General features: G+C 45.5%; 1 protein-coding gene across 1 annotated transcript in view; it reads right to left on the bottom strand.

The window, feature by feature from the left end:
- Positions 1-11,437: 11,437 nt before the first annotated feature.
- Positions 11,438-25,278, bottom strand: part of ATAD1 (ATPase family, AAA domain containing 1) — a 34,508-nt gene continuing 20,667 nt past the window's right edge. The window contains exons 6-10 of the mRNA XM_019507753.1: positions 24,570-24,676; positions 20,722-20,811; positions 18,799-18,849; positions 15,308-15,441; positions 11,438-12,461 (exon numbers count right to left, since the gene is read on the bottom strand). Coding sequence (XP_019363298.1) covers positions 12,341-12,461; positions 15,308-15,441; positions 18,799-18,849; positions 20,722-20,811; positions 24,570-24,676 — 503 coding nt within the window. The 3' untranslated portion in view covers positions 11,438-12,340. The remainder of the gene's footprint in view (positions 12,462-15,307; positions 15,442-18,798; positions 18,850-20,721; positions 20,812-24,569; positions 24,677-25,278) is intronic.

The raw sequence follows: 25,278 nt of genomic DNA, 5'->3' as shown, positions 1-25,278 counted from the left end.
GCGCCCCCCCCCCCAAATGCCTTTGGCAATTAACCTAAATTAGCTGGAACTAAAGTGTTGCCCTGGAAAAAAATTAGCATATGTTATATTGCATACTCCACCGGTATTTCACATGGGATTCCTCTGTAGGATCCCAGGCCAAAGGTTTTCTCCTAGGCAAAATGCAATGTCTATTTCTAAAGTGATCACTGCAGCTGATAAGAAGTCCAAGTGTGTGGGAAAGTCACCAAAGGCCAGATTACAGAGCACTTGGCATCCATCATTAAAACCACATTTACAAAAGAGTACACTCTATCTGAAACAGGGAGACTAACGCTCCTATTACTTTAAGGGGAAAAAATTGTGGCAAACAGAGGCCAGGCAGCAGCATAAAAGCTCAGCTACAAAGGAGTAGGCAGTTGGGAGCACTTTCCCAGGCAGAGAGTGGCACATTAAGGTGAAGGCAAACACTTGCAGCCAGCCAAGGAAATATTGCTCAGAGGTTGGCTACAAGAAGGCAGGCAATTAGAGGCTAAAGGCTAGGACCACTCAGTGAAGGGCAATGAGAAAGCAACAGTAGCAGTAATTGTCAGCTCCCTTGGAAATGAGATAGCAGGCCCTCATGAGCAATCCCTGCAGGTGATGGGGAAGAGTCACCTGACCTACAGGGGCAGTGCTTAGGGAGTACAAAAGCCCAGGGCTTGAGCTAGGGGTTGAGTCCAGCTCTGTAAGTGGCCAGGAAAAAAAGCTCTGCCCTGAAAGGACTCTACAGGGATGATTGGCTTAGGTGCTGCTTGCCCTGAGGATGGCCAGCAGGGAAAGCCCTGCTCTCAAGAAACCATATCTGAGAGAATTACTAGAACTTGTCTGGGTAGGTGGATTAACACGTGGGCCAGCTGGGTCCAGGCTCATGGGCCTCTGCTTCAGCACCAACAAAACTGCAGGCAGAGGTGGCCACAGCTCCTGCTCCAGGCCTGGGGGCAGTGCATCCCGCTGCAGCTGCTGCCTGTCTGCAATTCCCAATGAATCTTAATTTGATTCTGCCTGTCTGCCATATTTTGGGCCCCCAAATACAGAAAGGATATGGACATGTTGAAGAGTCCAGCAGAGAGCAATAAAAATGGTTTGGGAGTTGGGGGACATGATTTCTGAGGAGAGACTGAGGGAGCTTGGCTTATTTAGTCTGTAGAAGAGAAGACTGAGGGGGGTTTGATAGCAGCTTTTAATGACCTGACAGGTGGCTCCAAAGAGGATGGAGCTGGACCGTTTTCAGTGGCGGCAGATGACAGAACAAGGAGCAGTGGTCTCAAGCTGAAGCAAGGGAAGTTTAGGTTGGATATTAGGGAAAAAGCTCTCTCACTAGGAGGGTAGTGAAGCACAGGAACAGGTTACCTAGAGATTTTCTGTGATGACCACAAATAAGGGATTCAAGTTTGAGTGGCAGCCAGTGTGCTTACATTTCAATTACAGTTATAAGTGGTGGATCAGGTTTGGGACTAGTTAGGGAAAACGGAGGTCCCAGTGATGCCTGAGTGGCACACAACTGTTTTGGGGAGCCCCACCAGGGGCCAGGGCTCAAGACACAGAATAGATTCCTGCCAGGGGAAGTAAGCCTTGAAGACAGAAAGACTGGAGCAGAATACCCCAAGGGGTGAAAACACAGCCTGAGTGGAGTGAGAACCAGGCCCAGGGGCCCATAGTCCAGAGGGGAAGAATCACAGCCAGAAAGAGGCAAGAACCAGGGCCAGGGGCCCATAGTCTAAGTAGGGCAAGAATAAACAGGGTCAAGAAACCCACAGCCCAAGAAGCGAGAACTAGAGTCAACAGTCCATAGTCCAGGAGGAGCAGAAGTGGGGGGAAAAAAAAGAGGCCTGAGCCCAAGGAGGGGCAGAGATAGAGAAGGCAGAGGCCTGAATATACTGAAGCAGCAATTAGGGCTGAACGCTCATTGATGAGTGACTGGTAACATCTGTGAGGCATGGGCATGGCTGTAGGGGAGCTCAGAGGTCATGAATAGTCCATAAGGCATCTGGTGTCCCCTACACGCCCCTTGGGATAGGAGAACCCACCTCACATTGGGATAAATAGGGATCAGACAGATCTGAGAGGGATATGCAGGCCAGAAGACAGGCTAAGGTTCTCTTAGGCCCTAGCGCAGCCTCCCTTTCCAAATTTAGTAAGAATACCAAGGCATGGCAGGAAAGAGCAAAAGGAGGATAGCTTAGAGGCAGAACTGGGAAGGTGTTCGGCCACCAAGAGGGCATCACTGCCACTTCTGGGGCCTGGTCCTGTTACACCCAGGGTGGGTAATTATTTCAGCTGGAGGTCCGCTTAAAAACTTTTGATGAGATGCGGAGGTAGCCCCTTCTCTTGACAGGTGCCCCACCCTCTGATTGTCATCTTAGGACCGGGAGTCCCACCTCTAACCCCTGACCTTTGCCACCAGAAGTCCCTCCCCTTACCCCCCAGAAGTACTCTTGGAACTGGAAAAAAACCAAATCATATACCAAAAATCAAACTTCTGTATTTTATACTATACTATACATATTTTATTTCAAAAAATATTTTTGCCCTGATTTACATGTGTTTGTTCTGGATCTGCATACCATCGGGCTGGGTGGGCTCTGCACCTCCCCGTGCAGCCTCCCTCTGGAGTACTGGAAGCCCCATGTGGAGGTGTGAAGCTGGTCCGGCCAACAGAGCATGGCTCCTGCCTGCAGTGCTGGCATGAAGCCAGCCTGGTTTGGCTCAAAGATGTGCGCCAGTGGGCTGGGCCGGGTCTATACCACCACATGCAGCTCCCGGGATTCAGCCAGAGTTGCATGCTGTTGGGGGGCTCTGCCTGCAGCAGACACTGAGCACCCTGAGCATCCACCACCAGCAGCAGGGGCTGTGCCCATGGGGAGGGCTGTGGCAGGGGGTCCTGCACCCACCCACAAACCCCACACCTACCCGCACAGTATCTCCCCCTCCTGCAGGAAAGAGCTTTCCTCCCTCCTAACCAGCTGTCCAGTTGTGCACTGTCGTGCTTGGTGCTTTCACATGGGGCTCCCAGTTAGAGTGCTGGGAGCCCCATGGAAGTGGAAGCACAGAGCCTACCCAATCCAATGGTGTGCAATCTCTGAAAGCCTGTGGCTCCTGTTGGCTTTCAGAGGGGCAGCCACAGGCAAGTAATGATTATTTTTTGGCAGGGCCCTGCAGGCCAGATAGAATGGCTTGGTGGGCAAAATCCAGCCCACAGGCCATTTTTTGCCTGCTTCTGTGTTACATTATCCAATAAAAAAATATTTAAATGTCCCGTCAGCACAACAGTACACCCAATATATTAAATGTATAGAAAATCTGGTGCAGTGTGAAATACTCCCTCAGCACACTGAACGATGCTTGACAGCTTTGCCCTTGAGCATGAGACTATAACAGCTGAAAAGCAGATGCATTTATTTGAGAATTAAATTATGAGTAATTAAAGTTAATATTTACAATTAGAGCTGTTATTTTCAAAGCACCCACAGAAAGTTAGACACCAAAATCCTATTCAACCTCAACAAGTTATGGATTCAATCTTTCAAATTCTCTTAAAAAGTCCATCCTAAATTGTCAGCACTAGACTCCAGTACTGCTGATCTGCAATTCAAAGACTGCATTCTGATGAATTTGGAAGCTTCCTAGCTCTCCTTTTAAATGTTGTTGAAGGTGAAAATGATTGATGCAGTCACCCACACAGCCTAATCCACATCTTTCTAAAGCTGGAAACTTGAGTTCCAGGAATAATGGAGATCTTTGTGACTTCTAGCTAGGCCTGCTAACAACTCACAAATCTAATCTGTCTTTCCCAGTCTCAAGAAAATCAGTGTATAAAGCTGACTTTAATTTCATCCACACTGGGCATGTCTATACATGCCTCTTTTAAGCAGGCTTAGCCTAAAAAAATCACTATTTTTAAGGTGCATTAAGTATGTGTGTCTACATAAAGCACATATCCAACTTTGGTGCGAATAGCTAAGTCACTTTAGTCCAAGTATAGACGTGCTCATGTGCATTAAAATGGTACGCGTCAATGGACACACCGTGCTAATATGCATTAGCACATTTGCATGTGCACTAATGCAATTTAGCTATTCACGCCTAAATTTAATGTGCCTTAATGTGCATTAGCGCATCCATGTGTAGACACACGCCTAAATCACCTTAGTGTGTCTTAAGCAAAGGCACGTGTAAATACATGCGTAGACACGCCCGCTGGTAGGAAAAAGTAGCATTTAAGGAATTAGTGTCAAGATTCTTTCAGGACAAATCTCTCAGTGACAGAACTGGGTTAGACCAATGGTCCCTCTAGCCCAGGGGTGAACAGTTATTTGGGCCCAGGGGCCACATAGGGAATTTTGATGAGTTTTGGAGGGCCAAGTCAGCACCCCCTCCCGCACCTCCTGCCGCAACAACTTGCCAAAACTCCCTATGTGGGCTCCCTATGCCTATGTGGCTGTGGATGTGGATGGGGCTGTGGGTGAGCAAGGAGCAGTGTTTGAGAGCAGGACAAACAGGCAAGGCCAGGATCACAGGGCAGGGTTGCAGGGTGGTGATAACACAGGGCTGAGATCCAGGACAGAGCCATGATCTGCTCCCTGCATGTCCCTGCCCTGTGGTGGGGGGAAAGGAGTATATGGAGTGTATATGTGGGTTGGGTGTATGTGGGGGTGTTTGCACACATGGAGGGTGGGGGCATGAGCTGCCTGGGCGTTAAGTCCTGGGAGCCAACCAGGGGCGAGGAGAGGAAGGGGACAGGTGTGTGCAGAAGAGCTCACCTGGGCTGTACCATCTGTGACTACCCCCCATGGTGCTCCATGTGGGGCTGAGCCTTGCCCGGAGCAGCCTGAACCACACTCCAGCCTGTGACCAGTGACCCACCCCAGCACACAGCTTACTGGCAGGGCTACTTCTGGTGTAGCTGCAGCTACCCAGGTGCTGCTCAGCTCCCCTTGCCTCCAGTGGCAGCTCTTCCTCCTGTTCCTGCTGCATCACCCTGGGCAGGGAGGAAGCTTCAGGTGGGCAGCCTTGCCCCAGTGTGTAGGACTCAGTCTCCAGCTCCCAACTGACTTCCACCCACTCAGTCACCCGTGCCAGACAGGCAGAGTGGATGGAAGGGCAGCCAGAAGCTGGAGTTCTGAGCCCCATGTGCTGGGGCAGGAGCTGCCCAGCTGAAGCTTCCTCCCTGCTCAGAGTGGCGCAGCAGGAGCAGGAAGAGGAGCCACCACTGGAGGTGAGGGGAGATGAACGGCACCCAGTTGGCTGCAGCTGCACCAGGAGCAGCCCTGCTGGAAACTGTGTATGCTGGCCTGCACTGGGCCTGCCGGGTGTGGGCTGGAGTATAGCACAGGTTGCCCTGGGCAGAGCACCACAGGTTGGATCCAGTCAAGTGGCTGTGGGATCTGGCCAGTGGGCTGTATTTTGCCCACCCCTGCTCTAGCCCCATGTCCTGTGTCTGGCAACGCCAGAAGTGTATGCTTTAAAGGGAAAGCATACAAACAGGGTATATCTAGAGCAGTGAGTCCCAACCAGGCTGCTGTGGTGTTCGCTCTGGGGTGCCACGTGGGGCAGTGAGCAGGTAAAACTGCCCCATATGCTCCTCCTGCATTAGGGCTCAAATAAGCCTAAAGCAGGCAGCAAAGTGGACCTGTGCCATGCAGCTTCTTCTGACCTGTCCCCTGCAACTTCCTCTCGGAAACAGGCACAGAACTGTCCCATCCACTACTGTTTCCTGGAGGAGTATTAGGGGCCAGTCTACTTAATGCTGATCAGAGCCTTAATGCAGGAATGCGCATATGTGGCACAGCTCTTCCCAGCCTGACTTTGCAGCACTGGGCTGTTTCATGCAATTGCAGTCCCTCTTGGCAGCAGAACCTGGCTGAGAAGCACTTAGGTAAGCTGAGGAAGCACGAACAGTGGTTCTCGGCCAGGAATGCTCTTGCATTCAGAGACATGCCGGAATGCCTTGACCAGGAAAAGACTGAGAACCACTGATCTATAGTGATCTATCCCCTGTTCTTTATGCCCCCTGGCATCCATTATCATTGGTTTGGAGATGCCAGAGGAAGCATGTCTGACTGTTGTTTAATAGCTATTAATGGATCTACCATCCATGAATTTGGCAAATCCCTTTTTGAATCTGGCTATACTAACTGCCTCTACAACGTGCTCACTGAGACAAGGATCACTCGTCAGAGCCACTGCAACACCATGTGGGTATGGGAGCATCAAACTATTCAGAACCAGATTTAGGAAGCAACTTCAGTTTAGTTGTTTAAGGGACATTTTTTTGAGTTCTTTTACAGCAAGTTGCAAATTAGCCCCTCAAAACCAAGAGAAGCTATGTATATAAACCATATTGAGACACCACAGCAACACATGCCAAGGAAGGGTAAACATAGCTAGTGCTTTCATTCATACCTGGATTCTTAGAGTAAAAGGTGCAGAATGAGTGGAGGAGTTCCAGAGGCCTGCTTTGTGAATGGAAGAGAAAAAAAGAAATGTAGTTCACAGGATAATCTGTGATGATGTCCTACACCACATCCTTCTTGCTTATTCACATAACCAAATATGGCTGAACTGTCCTTGTTCTTTTTCCCCAAGTGTGCAGGCGCATCTTTGGGTGCTTGCCACTTTAAGCACCTGAGCAGGCTGTGAGGCAGTCTGCAGGTGACTGCAGGTCCAATCAGGTGGTCACATGACAGCCAGGAGGCAGCCTGATTGGAGTAGGGTGGTGCAGCCACAGTATAACAGGCCCCGAGGAACAGAGAGAAGAGTTGCTGCAGGGATGCTAAGGATCGGTTGCTCCCAGGAACAGTCTGGAGGTTACAGGTAGGAACTACAGGGATGGAGGAGGTTCCTAGGGACCCAGCGGGGTCCCAAACCCTGAGGAAAAGGTGATGGGTCTAGGAAAGAATGAGGCCTGTCTTGTAAAAGGGGCTTAGAGTTGGTGGGCTACTGAGGGCCTCAGATGAGCCCAGTGGTGAGAGAGGCTGATGCTTGAGACCTCTAGGGCTCTAGGCAAGCCTGGGGAAGTTGTTGGCTTTTGATGGGGCCCAGGGTAGACCCCTGCCGAGTAGGAAGGGCAGCTGCTGCCAAACTGATCCTTTACCTCAACTGGTCAATACAAGGGTGCCAGGGCCATCAGGCCAAAAAGGAAAGGAAGTGTACCACGAGGGGCAGACCAGGGCTGTGGAGAGCTGCTGGCACCCTGAGTGGCCTGAAGGCAGGTCCAGGGCCTTAAGCAGACCAAACATCTCCCTTCTGGTAGGAATCCACTGCCGAAAGAGGATAGGGGTCAGCCAGCAAGCAGGCTGATATGAAGGAGGCTACAGCTCAGCCTGTTGGGAGGCATCCTAGAAAGGAGGCCTGGGAGAGATAGGACAGTGATGGAGGGCAGCCTATGAGATGGAGGCTGCAGTAGAGTGTCCAGGAGAGCGAGCAGCCCAGGTACAATATCCAGGGGCCAAGTGTAGGAATAAGAGCAGGACAGGTAGGCCTCCAGTTGGTCTTGGAGAATGACCTAAAACTACAGCCTGCTAGGGTAGGATGGTGTGGTAGGGTTACCTGTGGTGGGGCAGCCCCCAGGAAATGCCACATCAGTGCCTCCCTAGTGAAAGGTGAGTAGGGGGTGCTGGACAGCCTCAGCCCCCACTGCCTTGTAGGTGACCCTGTGGAGGGAAAAGGCTAGGGGAACACACCCTGAGAGGGAAGCAGCAGGCTTGGGCAACAGCACTAGGGCCAGGAGGGCCTGAGGCCCAAGGTCTAAATCAGAGTGAGGTCAGAGACCTGAATGGGCTGCAAGCCAGGAGTGGGGTCCATACACACTGACAGGCACCTGAGGCCCATGGGGTATAAGGCCCCATAGCCCCAGTGAGTAACTTAGGGTAGAAACTTAGTGAGAGGTATAAAGCCCAGAGTACACACAGGAGATTGGGGCATGAGGTCAACACATGTCTACGGACACCTGTGGCCCAGCAATGGGGCTGGGTGAGTTAGGAATGATTTGGATGCAATCTGTGATGCCTGGGACACAGTAAAGGGAAGGCTGGAGTGGAGTATTACACCCTTGGCATGAGGGTGTTAAATGGTCTGCCTCCTGCATTTTTTCCATCTAATTTCAGATGCATCAAGACATGGCAGGTGAATCAGGGCAGACTGCCCTAGACAGGTGGGTGGGTGGGCTGACACTGAGCAGCCCCATCACACCAAGCATTGGAACCAAAAGCTGACTTCAAGGACAGAAGGGCAATTCAATGGTATTCCTCAGAAATTTAGGTGACTTCTTCATGAATAGGGAGGACACAGGCTGGATTCAATTGACAAGACTTACAGCCACAGGGGAGAGTGACCTAAGATACCAACCAAGACAGACCAGCAGGAGACCTAAACATAGTCAAATAGGCACCGTCAAAATGACAATACTTCCTCATGCAGGAAGACCACTGATTCAAGAAGATCCTAAGCATATGAATAGTATGTGAACACTAAGCATCTGTGCACTGAAGTGCTTTAGTAAAACGAACTAAATTGATAAATGATTTTTATTTGATTTCCCTTCATCTACACTTAGGAACAGGCAGCCATAATGCATAGTTTAACTAAAAACATAGAAGTTGCTTTTATTATGAAAATGCTAACCATGTGCAAGGCCACAGAGGAACCATCAATCACTTTAATACATCTACTACATTTCCCTTTCATTCCAACAAACACTTAACAAGGGTAGTTCAGACAGGGCTAATCCTGCTTAGAGCAGGGGGAGTCAGATAAATGGACCTCTTAAAGTCCCTCCTATTCTTGATTTTACTAATTCTAATTTAGTCAGTATTGGATACACAAGTTGTCTGTCACTGTTACTTTACAAATCTTTGCTGATTTTCCTCTGGACATTTTTCACATTCTTAATACCTGTTATTTTCTTCGGGACTAAAGGAAGTGTGTTACAGGATAAAATCCTGTATAGTACTAGGATTTTAGACATACAACTTAGGGTGAAGTAAAGGGAGATGGGTGGGGGCTTACTGTGTCAGCTGTTCCACAGTCACTACATGGGTATAGGCCAGGGGCAGGCAACATTTTTTGGCCACAGTACCGAAAACCCCCACAATGCTTACCTTGGAAAGTGCAAGAGTGCCAGAAAAACAAAATGAGGGTAGGGGGTACATGGCAGGATGCCCTGCTTGTGCCCCTTGCCCCCCACCCTGGGTTCTGTGGCTGTCAGCAGCTACCCAGAACCTGGGCCAGCTGCAAACATCTACTGCCTCTCTGCTCTGGCCCCAGCCCCAGCCCCGGGATCTGGGGAGGGAGCACATACCGGCAGTGCTCCCCTCGCTGCTTCTGCATAGCAGGGCTGGAATGTGGCACAGCAGGGCATGTCAGGGGGGTGCAGAAAGCTGTCTGCTCTGAGCTCCCCACTGTGTGCACAGGAGCAGCTTAGGCAGCAGCACAGGGTTGTGCCCCTCACTGCTGCCCCCACCTGCAGGGGAAGTGTGGCCAGGGCAGTGGGGAGGTGGGAGCAGGCAGCTTTCTGCACTCCCCACTGTGTCCTGCCATGCTGGGTTTCAATGCTGCTTTGCAGAAGCCATGAGGGCAGCACAGTGGGAGTGCCCAGCCCCAGCTCAGTATGTGCTGCTTCCTCAGAGGCTGGGGCTGGGATGCAGCTGGGGCTGGGGCCAGGCCAGAGAGGCAGATGTTTGCAGCTGGCCTAGGTTCTGGATAGCTGCTGATAGCCACAGAGCCCAGGCTGCTTGCAGCAAAGCTTCCATGGGAGCAGCCCGGGCTCCATGGCTATCAGCAGCTACCCAGAACCAGGGCTGGCTGCAGCCAGGAGGCTACAGAACAGCTGTTGTAGCCCTGGCAGCATGTGCCAGAGCTGGGAGGGAACAGCTGTTTGTAGCCTCCTGGCTGCAGCCAGCCCCAGCTCTGGGTAGCTGCTGGTAGCCACAGAGCCTGCAGCATCCCAGCTAGCAGCAGCTACTGCTACCCAGAGCTGGGGCCGGCTGCTAACAGCTGCTGCCTCCCCGGCCCCAACACATGCCAAGGAAGATGGCCTCGCGTGCCATGCTGGACATATGCTGGGGGTTGCCGACCCCTGGTATAGGCTCTTAGTCCCGCAAATTAAAGTCTAGCCTACAACAGGACACCCCTCCAAGGAAGAGGCCTGAACTGTCACTGCTCAGGGCTTAATTAGCATTTGCTAAAAGCATGCATCACAGCCTGTTCCCACTGAGCAGCTGTTAGGTATTAAGTCTTCACTCTCTCTACTTCATGGTAACTTGTTCATGTGCCCAGTGCCTTTACTTGTTGTTTAAGTTAAGATGTTTCCCCTCACTGAAGTGGTTTCTAGAATCAGAGTTCCATGCATCCCAGAATTAGTGTTCTTAGCCACTGCAGAATTCTATTTTGCTTTCAAAAAGTATGTAAAAACTGCCTTTAGCTTTCCCAGAGTCAAAAAGCAACCCCCCCCCCCAACTGCCACCCATGCTCATCTGGCAGAAAGAGTTAACTAGAAAAGTTCTCAGATTAAGAGAGACCTTTGATATACTAATTACAAGCTGACAGCGTGGTTAAAAATGTGATGAATTTTCGTTTTAGAATGTTCATATCCCAGTATGACTGTTTTACTTAATTTTCCTCTTCTAATATTAGCCCATGTTTGACTTTCTATCTCAGATATGCTTTTTGACAAGCCTAGACCTTGCTGGTGTGGAGTCAAGCACAAATATACTTATCAGAATTCCTAGGGCAGTGTTTCTCAACCCATGGTTTGCGATCTAAAAAAGTGTGTTGCAAGAATATATGAAAGAGTCGCAAACAAACTTTAACAATGGATCAAAAAATGGATTCTCCAATAAAGGAGAAAAGTGCGGGAAACCATGGCTTTTTCCTTGCAGGCTGTCAGAGTTCCAGCCTGCAAGGGGCTGCTTGCCCCTCTTCACCCCTCCACACTGAGGGGCTGGGACCTGGGGGCAGTGGGCCAGGAGTGTGGAGCACTGGGTCAGGACTGGCCATCTATGTTTACAAATGGGTCCTGGTACCAAAAAGGTTGAGAACCACTATCCTAGGGTACAGCTCCATAGCACTGCAATAAAAAAAACAAACTGAAATTGGAGCTGTCTTCCAAAACAATACTAAAAACTTGGAAAAAAGTTTCACACCTTATATTTTTGATCCCATATTTTTTCAAGCATTACATAAATTTGTTATACTGTTGCCAACAAAGTACAGTTGGACATTGCTCATTTACATTTATTATTGGGATGCCCTTTTGGAGTTTTTGGTTTTTCAATTAAGTGAATGTGGAAAACAAAGCATTACACCACAAAACACACTTTGCCATCTGCTCTGGCTAATACTGGCTACAATATATTTTTTAAACAAAAGTTAGTCAGATGAGCCCTCACTACAGTATTAAATAAAATGGAAAGCCACATTCTTACAGAGATTAAAATGTGGGGTTTAATGAAAGACCAGTTAACAAGGTTCAATCAATTATTCCACTGAAGAGAAGAAATTGTAAAAAACAAAAAAAAAAAAACACAACCCAAACAAACCCCAAAATACCCAGCATTAAAACAAAGAGCCCCAATAGCAGGATTTCATATAAAATGCAAAATATTCAAACATTTGTATATTAGTTTATGACATTTACTAAATGGCACCAGAAGATTTCATACACTAAATATGGAACAAAAGATCAATAATACTTCAACTCTTAAAAAAAAGTTACCCCCAAAAAACAACCCCCTTCCCAGTGGTTAAGAAACAGAGATTTTCTGCCTTTGTACATGTTGCTAAAATAAAGTTGTAAATGTGTAATGAACACAACTGAAATTTAATCTATACATCTTCTGACCTGGTTAGATTCAGTAACTAAGTAAAAAAAGATTTCCATATTTAAGTTAAGTTATCTACAGATTATGTCTATATATAAAAAAAGGTGTGGATATATACATTTAATATATACACACACACGCACACAATCATACATATATACATGAACTGTTACTGTTATTTCCCCTCCTCACAGGTGGCCAGCAGAGACCATGTACCACATTAGAACCTTTAAGGCTGCAACAGTGTATTGTAATGGGACAAAACACCAGCATTTGCCCTTGAATGGGGCAATATTGTTCCACTTCATGATCTATTATTACATAACTAATTTTATGATACTACTAGATTCCAATAACTTAGAATTCATGGTATAAAAACAACTCCAGAAACATAACTCTGCCAGTTGAAGAATGCCCCCCTCCCTGCCAACCCACATTTTCACTAAATTACTAAGTCACCAAACTAGGCCTTATCAGAAACTGCAACAAGTTCTTCAGCCTTAATCTAAACCAACATGCATCAAAACATTCTGGAGAGTTGCATCCTTTGACTTCCTCATCTTTTCAATTGCCCTGTGTAGATCCTGCTGTTGTACTGGCCGAATCTCATCTTCATCATGGCTAGAAAAACATTCAAATGATTCAAATGTTACATAACGGAGCCAATTTACAGAGCATAAAGTAATCTTCAATTATAAAAAACAGGTAGCTAGTGCTAAATAGCAAATATATGGTTTATATCAATAGATGTAATTGACCTACCAGAGGTACTGCAGGAAAAAAAAAGTAAGGCCTGTTTCTTGCTGCAATATTCAACATTGCAGTACTCGAACACAGGGCATGTATCTAGGTGCATGTAAACACAACGCCATATGGGTTCCTTTGAAGTTACGATATTGCATTAGTAGAAAAGATTGTTCAAATAAGGAGCTGGTCCAATGGGAATGAAAACAAGTTAAGAGGAACCGTAGGGTACGTCTACATTGATTCTGCACAAAACATTAAGCTCCGCCTTCCACACACACAGCTGCCCCCACCCAGCAGGGCAGTTGGGAGGATATTCCATGGATAGTCACTGCTGCCACGCTTAATGTCTCTACTTCTGGTGTGTTCTGGTGTGACAGAGGCAGCAGGCAACCTCACTGGCACATTTCTGGGTGTGCAGCAGAGCAGGGCCTGAATTTTAGCAACACCCTCAAGACTAGTTGCTGTGCAGATGTATGAACACAAGCCCCAAACCAGCCCAGGGCCTGCCATGGCAAGTGACAGGTCTGCTGGGGAAGGAGGTGGAAGGCATTTTGCAGACTAAAAGTCAACTGTCTCTTACCATCACTTAGCAATGAAATTCTGAACAGTGTAAACTACCAGTGGTTTCTGGCTTCTGCTGTTTATAGGGTACTTGTACATACAACAAAATTGGCCTTTAAAGCAGCTTAATTGCCCTTTTGCACTGCTTTAATGCATTGCTGGTTACGTGTTCGGTAGTATATTTCACTTTAATTTTGTGACAATGTACACGTTTGGCAGTGTATTCCACTTTAAATGACTTTGTTATGTAGCAAGGTAAAACCCATTCAAGGTATTTTAGTTTGCTATGTAACAAAAGTGCAATGGTGCACGGGGTGCTGGAAGCCCAGACGTTCTCAGAGAAGCTTGGGCTTGGCGGGCTTCCAGGACCCTATGTACTGTCCCCACCACCTTCTCCTGCTACCAGCACTCCCACCTGCCCTCCTGCCACCTCACTGCTCTGCCCCAGGGGCAAGCCAGCCCGTTCCGGCTAGTCCCAGGTGACAGGAAGGCGGAAGGGATGGTGCATGGGGTGCTGGAGCCTACCTGCCTCTACTGAGACCAGGGGCGAGCTGCTAGTGTGCCAAGCAGCTCCTGAGCTGTGGGGGACCCTGGAACTTCCCTCCGTGGTGGTGACACCCCTGACGCAGCACCTGCCCATTATCACCTGGCCTGGCCATTAAGCACTGGGCCCCACACAGCTCAGGGACTCTGCAACACAGCAGCAGCTTGTGCAGGCAGGCTCCACTGGGAAGAAGAAAAGTGGAAAGCAGCCCCATTTTTTTTTTCTTCCCAGAACCTGCCTGCCTGAGCTGCGCAGGGCCTGGTGCTTGCTTCCATGGCTGCAGCGCCCCCTGGGACCACCTAGGTGGGCTGCTAGCAGATGGGTGCTGCCTAGAGGGCACCACTGCCATGGAAGGAAGCACTGGGCCCTGAGTAGCTCAGGCAGGCTTGGAGAGGAAAAAGATCAGGCTCCTCACTGCTTTTTTCTTTTTGCACCCCCCGCCCAGTCAAGCTTGCTTGCATGAGCTGCTGCCAGGTTGCACAGCCCCCGAGCTGTGTGGGGCCCAGTGCTTCTGTCTGTGATGGTAGCGCCCCCCAGGACCACTGGGGCAGGCTGCTATTGGGTGGGTGCTGCTGCTGTGGAGGGAAGGACCCACCACAGCTCAGGGATCATTTGGCCTGCTGGCAGCTCGCTTCCTCCAACCCCCCAACAGGAGAGGCAGGTAAGCTTGGGGGGGAGGAGGATTTGGCCCCTCACCGCTTTTTTTTTTTCCTGGTGCAGCCTGTGAGGGGGGTGGCGCAGCAGGCAGAGGGAAGTGGGTAAGCTGACAGGGGGCTGAGATGCACTGAAATCCCTAAAATTGAAATGGTGGCTTTTTAAACAAAATCACAATTAAAAAAAAACAAAACAAAAAAAAACCTCACCAAATTAAAAAACACGCTATTTCAATTTAGGGAGAACTAAACCCCTGTTGTGTGTACAAGCACCCATAGAGAGAGAATCAATTCTGACTAGATATAGCTTTTTTCTTTGTTCACTTTTCAGTAGAATGGTAAAATGTAGCACTCAAATCACCATAGGAATTCTGGTGAGAGCTGCAGGCCAAAATAAGTTTGATGACAGTGATCTTACAGCAGAATCTATGAAGCGCTGATGATACAATGCATATTTCAATGTTTAAGAAGGGGTGAAAAAACCACAGCACAGTTCAAGGGGTATCTCAAGAAGACACGACCACCTCATGGTCATTACATAATGAAGGCAAACCTGAAGACATGTAGCCTGACAATTACATTAAGATCAATAAAGTCACAGGCACGCGAAAGTGTGTCCAAGATCTCAGCCTGACTCAGTGATACAGTCTACAAAGGCAAAGTTCAAGGCTGTCAACAATCCCCTTGGGTTAATCTTTTACCAGAATGTTACCCATAATAATATTTTCACCAATAACCTGATTAACTACATAAGATGAAGTGATTTATTCATTGACCTTTCATTTAACAGTGAGCATTACATCTTATCAAACTTGTTGATAGAAAGCAATGGTTTCTTTTTCCCTACACAAATTTTTGCTGCCAAAAATAGAGCACCAAAGACAACTACTTGGTTTACCGAACATCAAGCCTAAGGAGCTCTCAGCCTGGCTGCTGTGACACGAAAGATAAAACACCCGTACCTTTCTTCACACGTGGAATTGACGTATTCCCTGACACAAAAGAGCGCTGCATCCCGGCACATTTCCTTCAAATCGCTCCCTGAAAAACCATCTGTTTCTTTAGCAATTTCTAGGAGGTCTACACGCCTGTCCACCTGCCATGAAAGAGGCAAAAGCATGAAAACATATAAGTCACTTAAGTTTTTCTACTAAAATACGAAAAAGCCACAGTTGGGGGTTAAGAACCCTTTCAAGATTTTATATAAAGTTTTGCCTTTTTTAGGAACTAAAAGTAAATATGAAGAGCATTTGCTAACTTAAGGGAATTATCCCCTCCTCTTAGTTATGTTCAGGTAGTAAGTAAAAATAAAGCTTCAATAGTAAAATTGGATAGCTGGTAAAAATTCACTGGCAACCATTGGAAAGTGTATACATTTTGCTATATTTGTCTTTGTATACAAATCTACAGTGCTGACAGCTGAAGAAGAATCACTTCCTGTGGCATAAGCTTTATGAAAATCTTTAGACTTCATCTCCGCTAGCAAAATACAGCTGTTGGAATGTGACTTGAAGAAGTTGCTGTAAATCAGCCTGTAACTACAACTCAGCATTCTGTGGCTACCGGCTGATGCAATGAGTCAGACACAGAAAACCTGATGTGCACTCCAACACCAGTCCTTCCCTACGAGGGGCTGATTCCATAAGGTCCGAGGGGACTCAACTCCTCCTCTGTATAGAAAGTCAAAAATAAGAACTGGAAAAAGGCTTATTAGTCAACATGTAGAAAAAAAATTCCACAAAGAAAAGAAAAGAAAAGAAAAGAAACGGAACACTCAGTCAACGTAAGAGCTTATTTCTGAGACATTATTCAGAAGTGTACCCTTCGCTTTATGCAGTTTCATTTTAACACTCATTTTTGGGAAGTGCACAGTACATTTGAAAAATATCCTTGGATATTCATATTGCTGTTAACTACCATTTAAGGAAAACCATGATTTTCATTGTACACAATGAGTTAGTGAAAAACTACGCCCATCTGGCATATGGACGGGTTTCAAAAAAGATTAGAACGGAAAAACTACTTGCTCACGTAAGTACCAAATAAGAGGCATGGCTTAGCAGAGAACTCAGGAGAATCCTCATTCCCTGCTGAAAGCTCTGATCAGGATCCAGAACCCCCCCAATCAGTCCATATTGTATCGGCACTGATAAAAGGAAAATTGACATTATTGGCAATCAGCTTTTTTCAGCTGAGGTGGCCAATAATGGTCGCCAATACATGCCACATGCACGCGCACAGCCGTAGTATGCTGCCAGGCTAGCCGCATGCATGGAGAATAGCATCCAGCTGGTAAGTCTGTTGGGGGCAGAGGGGAAGGGGTGGTAGGAGAGAAGGGGCATGGGGGGACATAGATCAAGACCCCTGGAGTGAGGAAGGGAGTTCAGGGGCAGGTGCTGCCCAGCTGGGGTGGGGCGTGGGACAGAACTATGAGAGGCTCATGGGGAGGTGGAGGGCATGGGGAGGGGGTATGGTTCCCACTGCTGCACACACCCCCACAGGAGCCATTGTGGGGCATGTGCCCTCTGGATCTGTGCACAGGGTAAAGGTGGGCTGCTGCTCTGGAGCCTGGGGTCGCGCTAGGCTCTTCTTGGTCAGGGGGCTGCACTCAGAGAGGAAGGCAGCGATGCTGGGAGGGGCAGGGTCAGCAGGGAGGCTACAGAGAATTCTGATGTGGCCACAGCCCACCACATAGCCCTCCTCCCAGCGCTGCAGCCATCTGCCCCAAACACAGCCCCAGCCCAGCCCCCTGCCGGGAAGAGCCACGAACTGCCCTGGTCCCAGCCTGCAGTGGCAGCCTACCCTCACCCAGTGCAGATCTGAGGGGCACCCATCCCCTATGGCTCCTGCAGGGGTGTGCACAGCAGCAGGATCCACCCCCTTCTACCCACGCTGTATCTCCCCACGCCCCCCTCTCTAGCTGGGCAGCACCTGCCCCAGCCCCACTCCCTCCCTCACTGCAGGGGCTTCCATCTGCCCCTGACACACCCCTTCCCCCCAAACAGACTTACCAGCCAGATGCTGCTCTCCAAGCTGCCAGGCTGCATACCAGCAATCAGACTGCTATTGGCTGATATGGCTCGTTAATAATCAGCCATCAGTACTGACCCAAGAAATATTTATTGGCATACCCCTACCAACAATATTTTGCATCTGAAAACACTAGCATCCACAGGTCCTTTAGTAAAACAAGTGGAAAGAACTGCAGTTCTTTAGAGAAAATAAAGCTGCATGGCTTTAAATAAGGAGGAGGATGTTAAGTTCTTATAAAAGGGAAAATATCTAGCTGTGTATAAAAGATTAACCTACACCAAGTAGGGGGACATCATTTGTAAGATTCCTTCCAGCTCTAACTTATGTAAGTATGTGGACTTCCTAAAAACTAAACCTTTTCAACAAGTGCCACTGTCAAAATCTGTAGTCTAATAGCAAGCCAAGATTATTTTATTTTGATGCTTTAACTTTTAAATATAGATTGTTTTCACAGGTAGTGCTTAAGTAATTTGCCAGACACTACCTGACATTCAAATAATTTTAAATGACAGCTTATGCAGCAAGTTACCTTCTTCACAATCTCAGTCACTCTTAGGGATCAGCTCACACAAGACGGCAACTGAAGGAGATTATAAATCAGTTCTACTGCTAAGATGCGCCTTATTGGTCAGGTCTCAACCTATGATGGTTATGAAAAATAGCCCCTCAGAGTTACCACTGTTGGCTCAAATTCCAGAAGTCTTCCATGGAAATGTAAATAGATTAAATGGAGTACTACACAGAAAACCAGAAAAATCATGTCTTAAATTTTGCAAACAGCAATAGTGATAATATCACTGACATCCCAACTCTCTGGTTCCTCCTCCTCCTTTTATAGTCTAACCTGTGACTGACATTATTGGGATGGGTAAGAGGCAGCCCCTTTTTACTCAGAGGCCAATCCTTCCAAAAAACAGTACTATCAAAATAAATGATGAATACTCCCAAATTAACTGGAGAAAATACCTGCAGCATCCAAAACCTTCGATGTCCCTTTCCTTCAAACACTTAATCAGTACTAATTTATTAGTCAAAATGCTTTCCAGTATGAATTAGTCACCACAATGTCAGAAGGCAGGTAAATGCCATCTTTGTACAGATGAGGAAATAGAGATTGAAAGATTAAGTAATTTGCCCAGACGCACTATGATTCACTCAGCAGTCCTGAGACTAGAACACTAAATTTCAAGCTTAACCACCATTTCAAGCTTAACCTGCTAAATAATTCCACTTCTCAAAACTGAAGTCACACCCAAAATGGATAACACTCCCTGACAGTGTACTGGCATGTTCTTGACTATACTCCATACCCAGGCCAAATCAGCTGATTTTAAAACATGTTTTCCAACCTCTTCTATTTGCCCACATAATGATATGAAAGAAAAATGAATCAATTAAAAAGAAAAACGTGCCAACTTACATTTTCATTTTTCAATATCAGTTTCAGGATGGCTTCTCGCTGTTTCAGAGCCTTTAAATAAAAGAGGTTTTTGCAGTTGTTACAGTAGAGAAATTGCTCCAACATAATGCATTGCTTTAGCTGTTAAAAATGACACAACTTGTACATGCTTATCTTGTACTGCATCACCCCCCAAGACATCTCTCGGGGTACAGACTGACCCCCGGCAATGGGAAATCAGTTTCTTTAACATGTATACTACATGATGGAGCCAGAGTATTATTAGTTTCACATGTTTACAGCAATCAAAGAAAAAAGAGAAGAAACTGACAAACACTTCAGCATGAGGTTAGTTTAGGGCAGACAGACCTACGCAGCTACTGTGGAGTTCTCTGTAGCATGCATCTACCCTAACAGAGAGCAGATGCTCAACGTGTAAACAAGATATTATTCATTACATATTTTGTCAGTCACATAAACAATGGGACTGCTGCAAGTGTTGTTTCCTGAAGTCACAAGCTCATTCTGAAGATCATGCTTGGGAAATATAGACTATATTAATCAGGCACTGCAAGAAGGTTAATGAAAAGGGGTTAAGCAGTTAGCATACCCTTGTAGGCCACATCCACATGAGCATGGACATTTGTCTCTCTGGGGACAAGAAGCAGCAGCACACCTTGTGCCACTGCTACTTTTCCCTGGGGAACGCCTATTGCACATGTCTGCTAGGTGGGATAATGGAAGCTGGAGCCAGGACTGGGCTGGCCACAGTACCCATACCTGGAGTTCTGGGGGCCTCCTGGGGCTGCACCAGTGGAGATCCTGCTGCTTGGAGCCTGGCCAGCAACAGAAGCTGGACTCTGGCTGACCAGGCTGTGGGTTTGGGTGGTACACATGGCCCCCACGTGCTTCGCTTTCTTTTTTCCTGCAAGTGTTTTTTGACCCCAGGATCTCCTGGGGTCATCCCCCCCAACGCTGCTACCTTGCAGCACAAAAAACACCTGAATGTATGGTATGTGGCGCTGCAAACACATCTGCAGTACCACTTACCACACAGTCCCTATGGGCATGTCCAGACAAGTGCGACTAAGATTGTAAGGCAGAGCCATTAGACAAACCTGGCTCTGCCAAGGAACAGGTCATTCAAATTCACTTCCATTCATCAAGAATCATTTGATTAAGTGCAAATCCTGTACAGATTAATAGTTTACTCACTGCCTCAAAAAAAAGTCTGGCTAGCTTTTCCTCTGGCCCTTTAAAGAACTCTGGCTTATTGAAAGTAGCTGGTTCACAGCTCCCAATCCTACTCAGTTTTTAATTTTCAGCTACAGTAGAGAAAAATAAATTACATAGTAACTACAGTGCTCCAAGTTGCCAGGTATAATAGCCATGAAGTTTTCATAACTGATCCATCTGGATGGCCCTTGAGTTAAGAACAGGAGAACTTATTTACTGGGTCAGACCAAATGGCCGTGCAACCTTGAGGAATACCATCTGACAGCGGCAAGGAGTGGATACAGTGGTAGTGAAGGTTAGATCAGGATGAGCTAATAACTTCCCAAGAACTGAAGTGTGTCTGTGTGTCCAGATAGATAGACAGATGCACCTGCAGGCAACTTGAACCTCTTTTTCCCTTGGTGCAAGTGAACAGCGTCCAATCAGAATGCCGAAGTGTGCAACTCTATTCCTTTAGGCTGAATGCAAGAAATATATTAGGAAGTTCTTGTTGGCACAAAGTTGGTTCTAGCTAAAATGTGTAAGACTCATGTTCACATGGGAAATTTCACATTAAAAGGGAAATTATCAGTACTTCTGAAAAAAAAAAATTCTCTGAAGCTCATTTTGCTACCCAGGCAAATACAGGTTTCTTGGCTACAGGTGCCCCCATTCTGCAAACTCCTTGGGCAAACAACCCTTAATTGTATGCATTGTGGGATAACTTACAGGTTGGTTGATGTGGAACCTTGTAGGCATTCTTCTCATAATGGCCGAATCAAGATCCTGAGGGCGATTGGTAGCTCCCATCACTATCACCTACATAGAGAAAGCCAGAAATAATTAAATTAGCACCAGGAAATTATCATAGAATGTGTGTGTGGAGGATGGGGGGGTGGGATGGCGGGGGAAGAGGGCAGAGCAGTGTCACAAAATACATGGATATTTGTACTACCTTGCATCAAGCAAGCCAACATCATTCATTTTAAAACAGCAGGATTTAAATAGGCATGAAAACATTTTAAATGGTTGTAGGTTTCAAGATTTCAAGGTTGAAAGTTCAAACAATTCAAACAAACAGGTAGTAACAGAAAACCCCTACTTTTACAGGTGTTGGCACATTTGTTTAGTTCATACTGGACAAGTCTTCTCCAGAACTTAATGAAGTAAGGCATTTTAGAAGAGCCTTTTTATTCTCTGAATTCTAAGACTATGAATCCAACATCTCATGTAAACACTAATTGCATAAAAAAGTAATATCCTTTAAAAAAAAAAAAAAAAATCAACTACCTGAAAACCCAAAAAGGTACTACTACTGTGGTATTATTGATTGGATCCAAAATCATGAAAAGCTTTACAGAAATGTCATATACTCTAACAACTGTATAAATAACATTTAAAAATTGTGTTCAAAAACAGTATTGAACATGACAACACCTCAAATGCAACCTCAAAAGAAAGTTCGCCCCCAGCCCATATCCAGATCTTTTTCTCACTTGCTATTGTAAACCACAGGTATTGTACATGCTCAGTCACAAAAACATGAAAGTCAAATAATTAATATTACATAATTCTGGACTCCTGAAAAATTCTACTATTGTTGCTCATCTTTCGACTTGGATCATTACCCACAATAAGCCATGGTAGGTTGAGCACTAGGCATCAGAACCAATGGTGCCTACACTTGTTTAGAGTGATGCTGCCACCCAGAGGCTCAAAATTATTACTACACAAAACAACGGAAGAGTAGACATTTAGAGTGCTTGCAGACATAACTCCCACCCATCAAAAAAGGACTTGCCCAGAAGGGGCAGTGCATTACTTCAACCCAGCTTGCCCAACATCTGTAAAGATCAGGCATTTTAGTGGGGCTTTTTTGGTACTTTTATCTAACAGCTGATTGAATCAGTTTTAGCTAAAAGCACCAAAAAGCCCTGCTGAAGCACTCAATCTTTAAAGACGCTGTAGAGCCGGGATGAAGTAACACACCGCTGCTCTTGGTAAAGCTCTTTTTTTTAAACAAACATCTTCAAACAGCCCTTAAGATGCTTCATATTTAACAAGGATGTTGGTCTTTTCTACCTTGGAGAGGTCATAACAGCAGCAGACTCTCCCAATGCCTGAAGAAGGGTGGTTTGTGCCCAAAAGCTCGCAAAAAGACTTTTCTCCAACTATTTAGCTGGTCTAAGAAAAGACAGCACATCTACCCAAAGAACCTTGCCTCATATTTAACAAAACATTGCACATCAGTGGTCAGCAACAGAATGACCCATCTCAGGTCTGAAGCAGGCTGGCGCTAAGACCTAGCCACCGCTGCTGCGTCTTCCAGTCCCAGCATGGTGCAGGTGAAGCCCTGGGGCTCTTGGATCTGGCCTGAAGAAATAGTTCTGTGGTCCTGTTCCGCATTGAGAGCCCATTTAATCAGAGCAACAACCTTTATTACAGCGCAGAAGTAGTGTCAAAACTGATCTGCCTGTGGCAAAAGCCTTGGAGATGGGTGAAAAAAAAATGGCTTTAAGTTGCAGTCGTGTTCCCTTGATTCTGGGAGGCAGCGTGGTTCAGGCCAGTTTCTGATAAAAATCAGATAAGTCTGAAGTTTGATCTTACTTCTCTCTCTGATCATGGTTCCTCATCCCTGCACAAAAAAAGTTAAAAAACAAAAACAAAACAACCCCCCCCAAAAACAACTCCTCCATGACACTTCAGACCTTCCACTGAGTAGAATGTTTTCCAGGTGCATTTGAGGCAGGGGTCCAATTAAAATTCACAACAATGCATTGCCTGCCACATCCTATTGTTAAAGTTCCAAGTCTTTAAATTTTCTTTTGAATTTTACAGCAGTAATAAAATATAGGAGAATCTTTCTTTTCAGGGAGGACATTTCTTTGTCTAGGATTGACAAGCAAACTAATGCTATCAAGAAAACTTTGACAATTAATATTTTGAGAAATGTGTACTTGTCAGTTCTCAGAAAAATACTAAAACAGTAACAAAATTATTTTGGAGATACCTCTTTAAAGATTTTTCTCTTAACAGTAATGAATTCTAACCAAGCACATCCAATAACTGCATTTTCATAATACCTCTAGAGCTCTTCAATCATTTTTTTGTAGAGATTTCCCTATAATAGTTTTGCCATCAGGCTAAGAATTATGAGTAAGGGACACAATGATTTCTTCAGATCTGGTACACCAGACTCAATAGTAGATGTACAAGACCAGATTTATGTTTTACTGCAGCAAAAGTATGCTTTACTGGACTAGTTCCAAGAAGCTTTAACAGTTTTTAAAAAGGGAACATGTTAAAGCAATGGCAAAAATCAGTGCTAAAGGGAACACAAGGTTAAGCCGTTTTAAATTCCAGCTTTGTATTGTGTAAATTTTGCTAGCATTAACATCCTACTGACATACTGGATTTACATACATAACACTGATACATAAGTAACAGCCTGCACTTTTTGATTAATGTGGTGAAACATTAGTTATACCAATGCCAACTGTGTAAAAGATGTATGAGAAGTCATATTTGACTGCAACTGTATGCAATTTAAAAAAAAAATCAAGTTATAAAAAGTACAGCTAGAACAGCTATGAAAGAGCAAAGGAAGTTGGTAATAAGGAACAGGAAAGTGGCACTGAAACACTATGATTAAGAAAATTAATCAACTACTAACACTGTCTTTCACTTCCAGGATGCCCAATTAAATCCAGTCTGAGGTGACTGTTCAGTCCTTGACTTTTTGACAGTCTATTAAAACAAATATACCCAATTTTCAATAAGCTTCTAAAACTACCACTCCCCAAATCTTGACAGTTCACAAAGACGACATAGGGAAATGAACTGCTCTTTCAACTTGACAATGATTTTTCCTCAGGTCAAGTTTGAAAGACATTGGCAGGGTAAATGGGCTATCTGATCCCACACCAGTAGGCATCAGTCCTAGACTAAGCAGATCACTTCCGTCCTTCATACGTACTATCAACCTTTTTTAACATCTGATATACTAAAAAGTTAGATGACAAGAACTGGGCTTGAATACATAAACCAGAGATTGCCAGCATTTCCCCTTTGATAATGATGGTGGCTTCCTGTACTTTCAGATGAGCTCATTAGGTATAAATGATTTTGCTTTCTGTGGGGAAAGTAGAAGGGGCTGGTAAAGGCAGCATGTCAAGACTTTTCAGTAAATCTGGATTATTACAGAAATCTTTCAGTTAACTTCTTGGGGTCTGAGATTCACCTGGCCTGAAAAAAAGTCATCAAGTGATTGTTTCATATTGCTCACATGGTAAATGTAGCCTTCTCATCTTGCATTTGCATTATCAGAAAAAATACTGAAAAGAAACATTTTTTAGAAAGCTTTTCAAACGGTCAGCATACATAAGGAGTTATCTGAAACATGAATGAATTAATTATTAATGCGAACTTTTGTCCCAATTGTATCCAGTAACAAAACTAGGTAGAATAACACTTTTGGCAGCTACTATGTTCAATACTGTGTCCCTTAAAGTGAAGGGATACACACTGATTTCTATGAAAGAATTATAGAAGTTATCAGCTTAAAACTTTTCACTTACTTGGCAATTGTAGTCAGTGTCCAGACCATCCCAAAGGCTCATGAACTGAGCTTTCATCATAGCTGTAGCTTCATGGTCAGAACTTGAGCGATTTCGTAGGAAGGAATCTATATGAAAAAGATTCAATGAACATTGTTCACCATATATGCAACTGTACCAACCATATAGTATTCTCTCTCTCAGGCACAAACTTTTAAAATAGTAACAACAGAAAAATATAGTTGGTACCAAGCAGATAAAAGCTCAACACCACTGAGAGGAAGAAATAAAAGTCAGATGTTGAAGAAAACCTAGAGTAGAAAAAAAAAAAACCTTCTCCAACTTCGTACTCTTCAGCACATGGCATGACATTTCTTATCTATAATTGGGTGAACTAGCTCTGAATTTTCTTATTCTTAGTTAAGTAAAAAATAAACATTCATCTTTGGTCCTCATGCAGTACACTGACGTGCTTTCACTCAGATTCCAACAAGCTCAGAAGTTTACAAAGAGAGCTAAATCAATGTCACTGCATGTTGAATCTATGTGAATTCACAGTCATGCAGAACGCTAACCCTATTAGTCATCTCCAGAAGAGTCCTTCAAAATAAATAAATAAATAAATAAATAAATAAACAAACAAACAAACAAACAAACATCACTGGAAAAAGTGACCATAAGCAGCGTGAAGTAGCTTTACTATATCTTCACAGTGAATTGTTTTCCTCCA

The sequence above is a fragment of the Gavialis gangeticus genome, unplaced genomic scaffold (assembly GCF_001723915.1).
Source record: "Gavialis gangeticus isolate Ggan-Ray unplaced genomic scaffold, GavGan_comp1, whole genome shotgun sequence".
Taxonomy (NCBI): Eukaryota; Metazoa; Chordata; order Crocodylia; family Gavialidae; genus Gavialis; species Gavialis gangeticus.
Note: the sequence above shows the minus strand (reverse complement) of the source record. Positions and strands in the feature narration are given on the sequence as shown.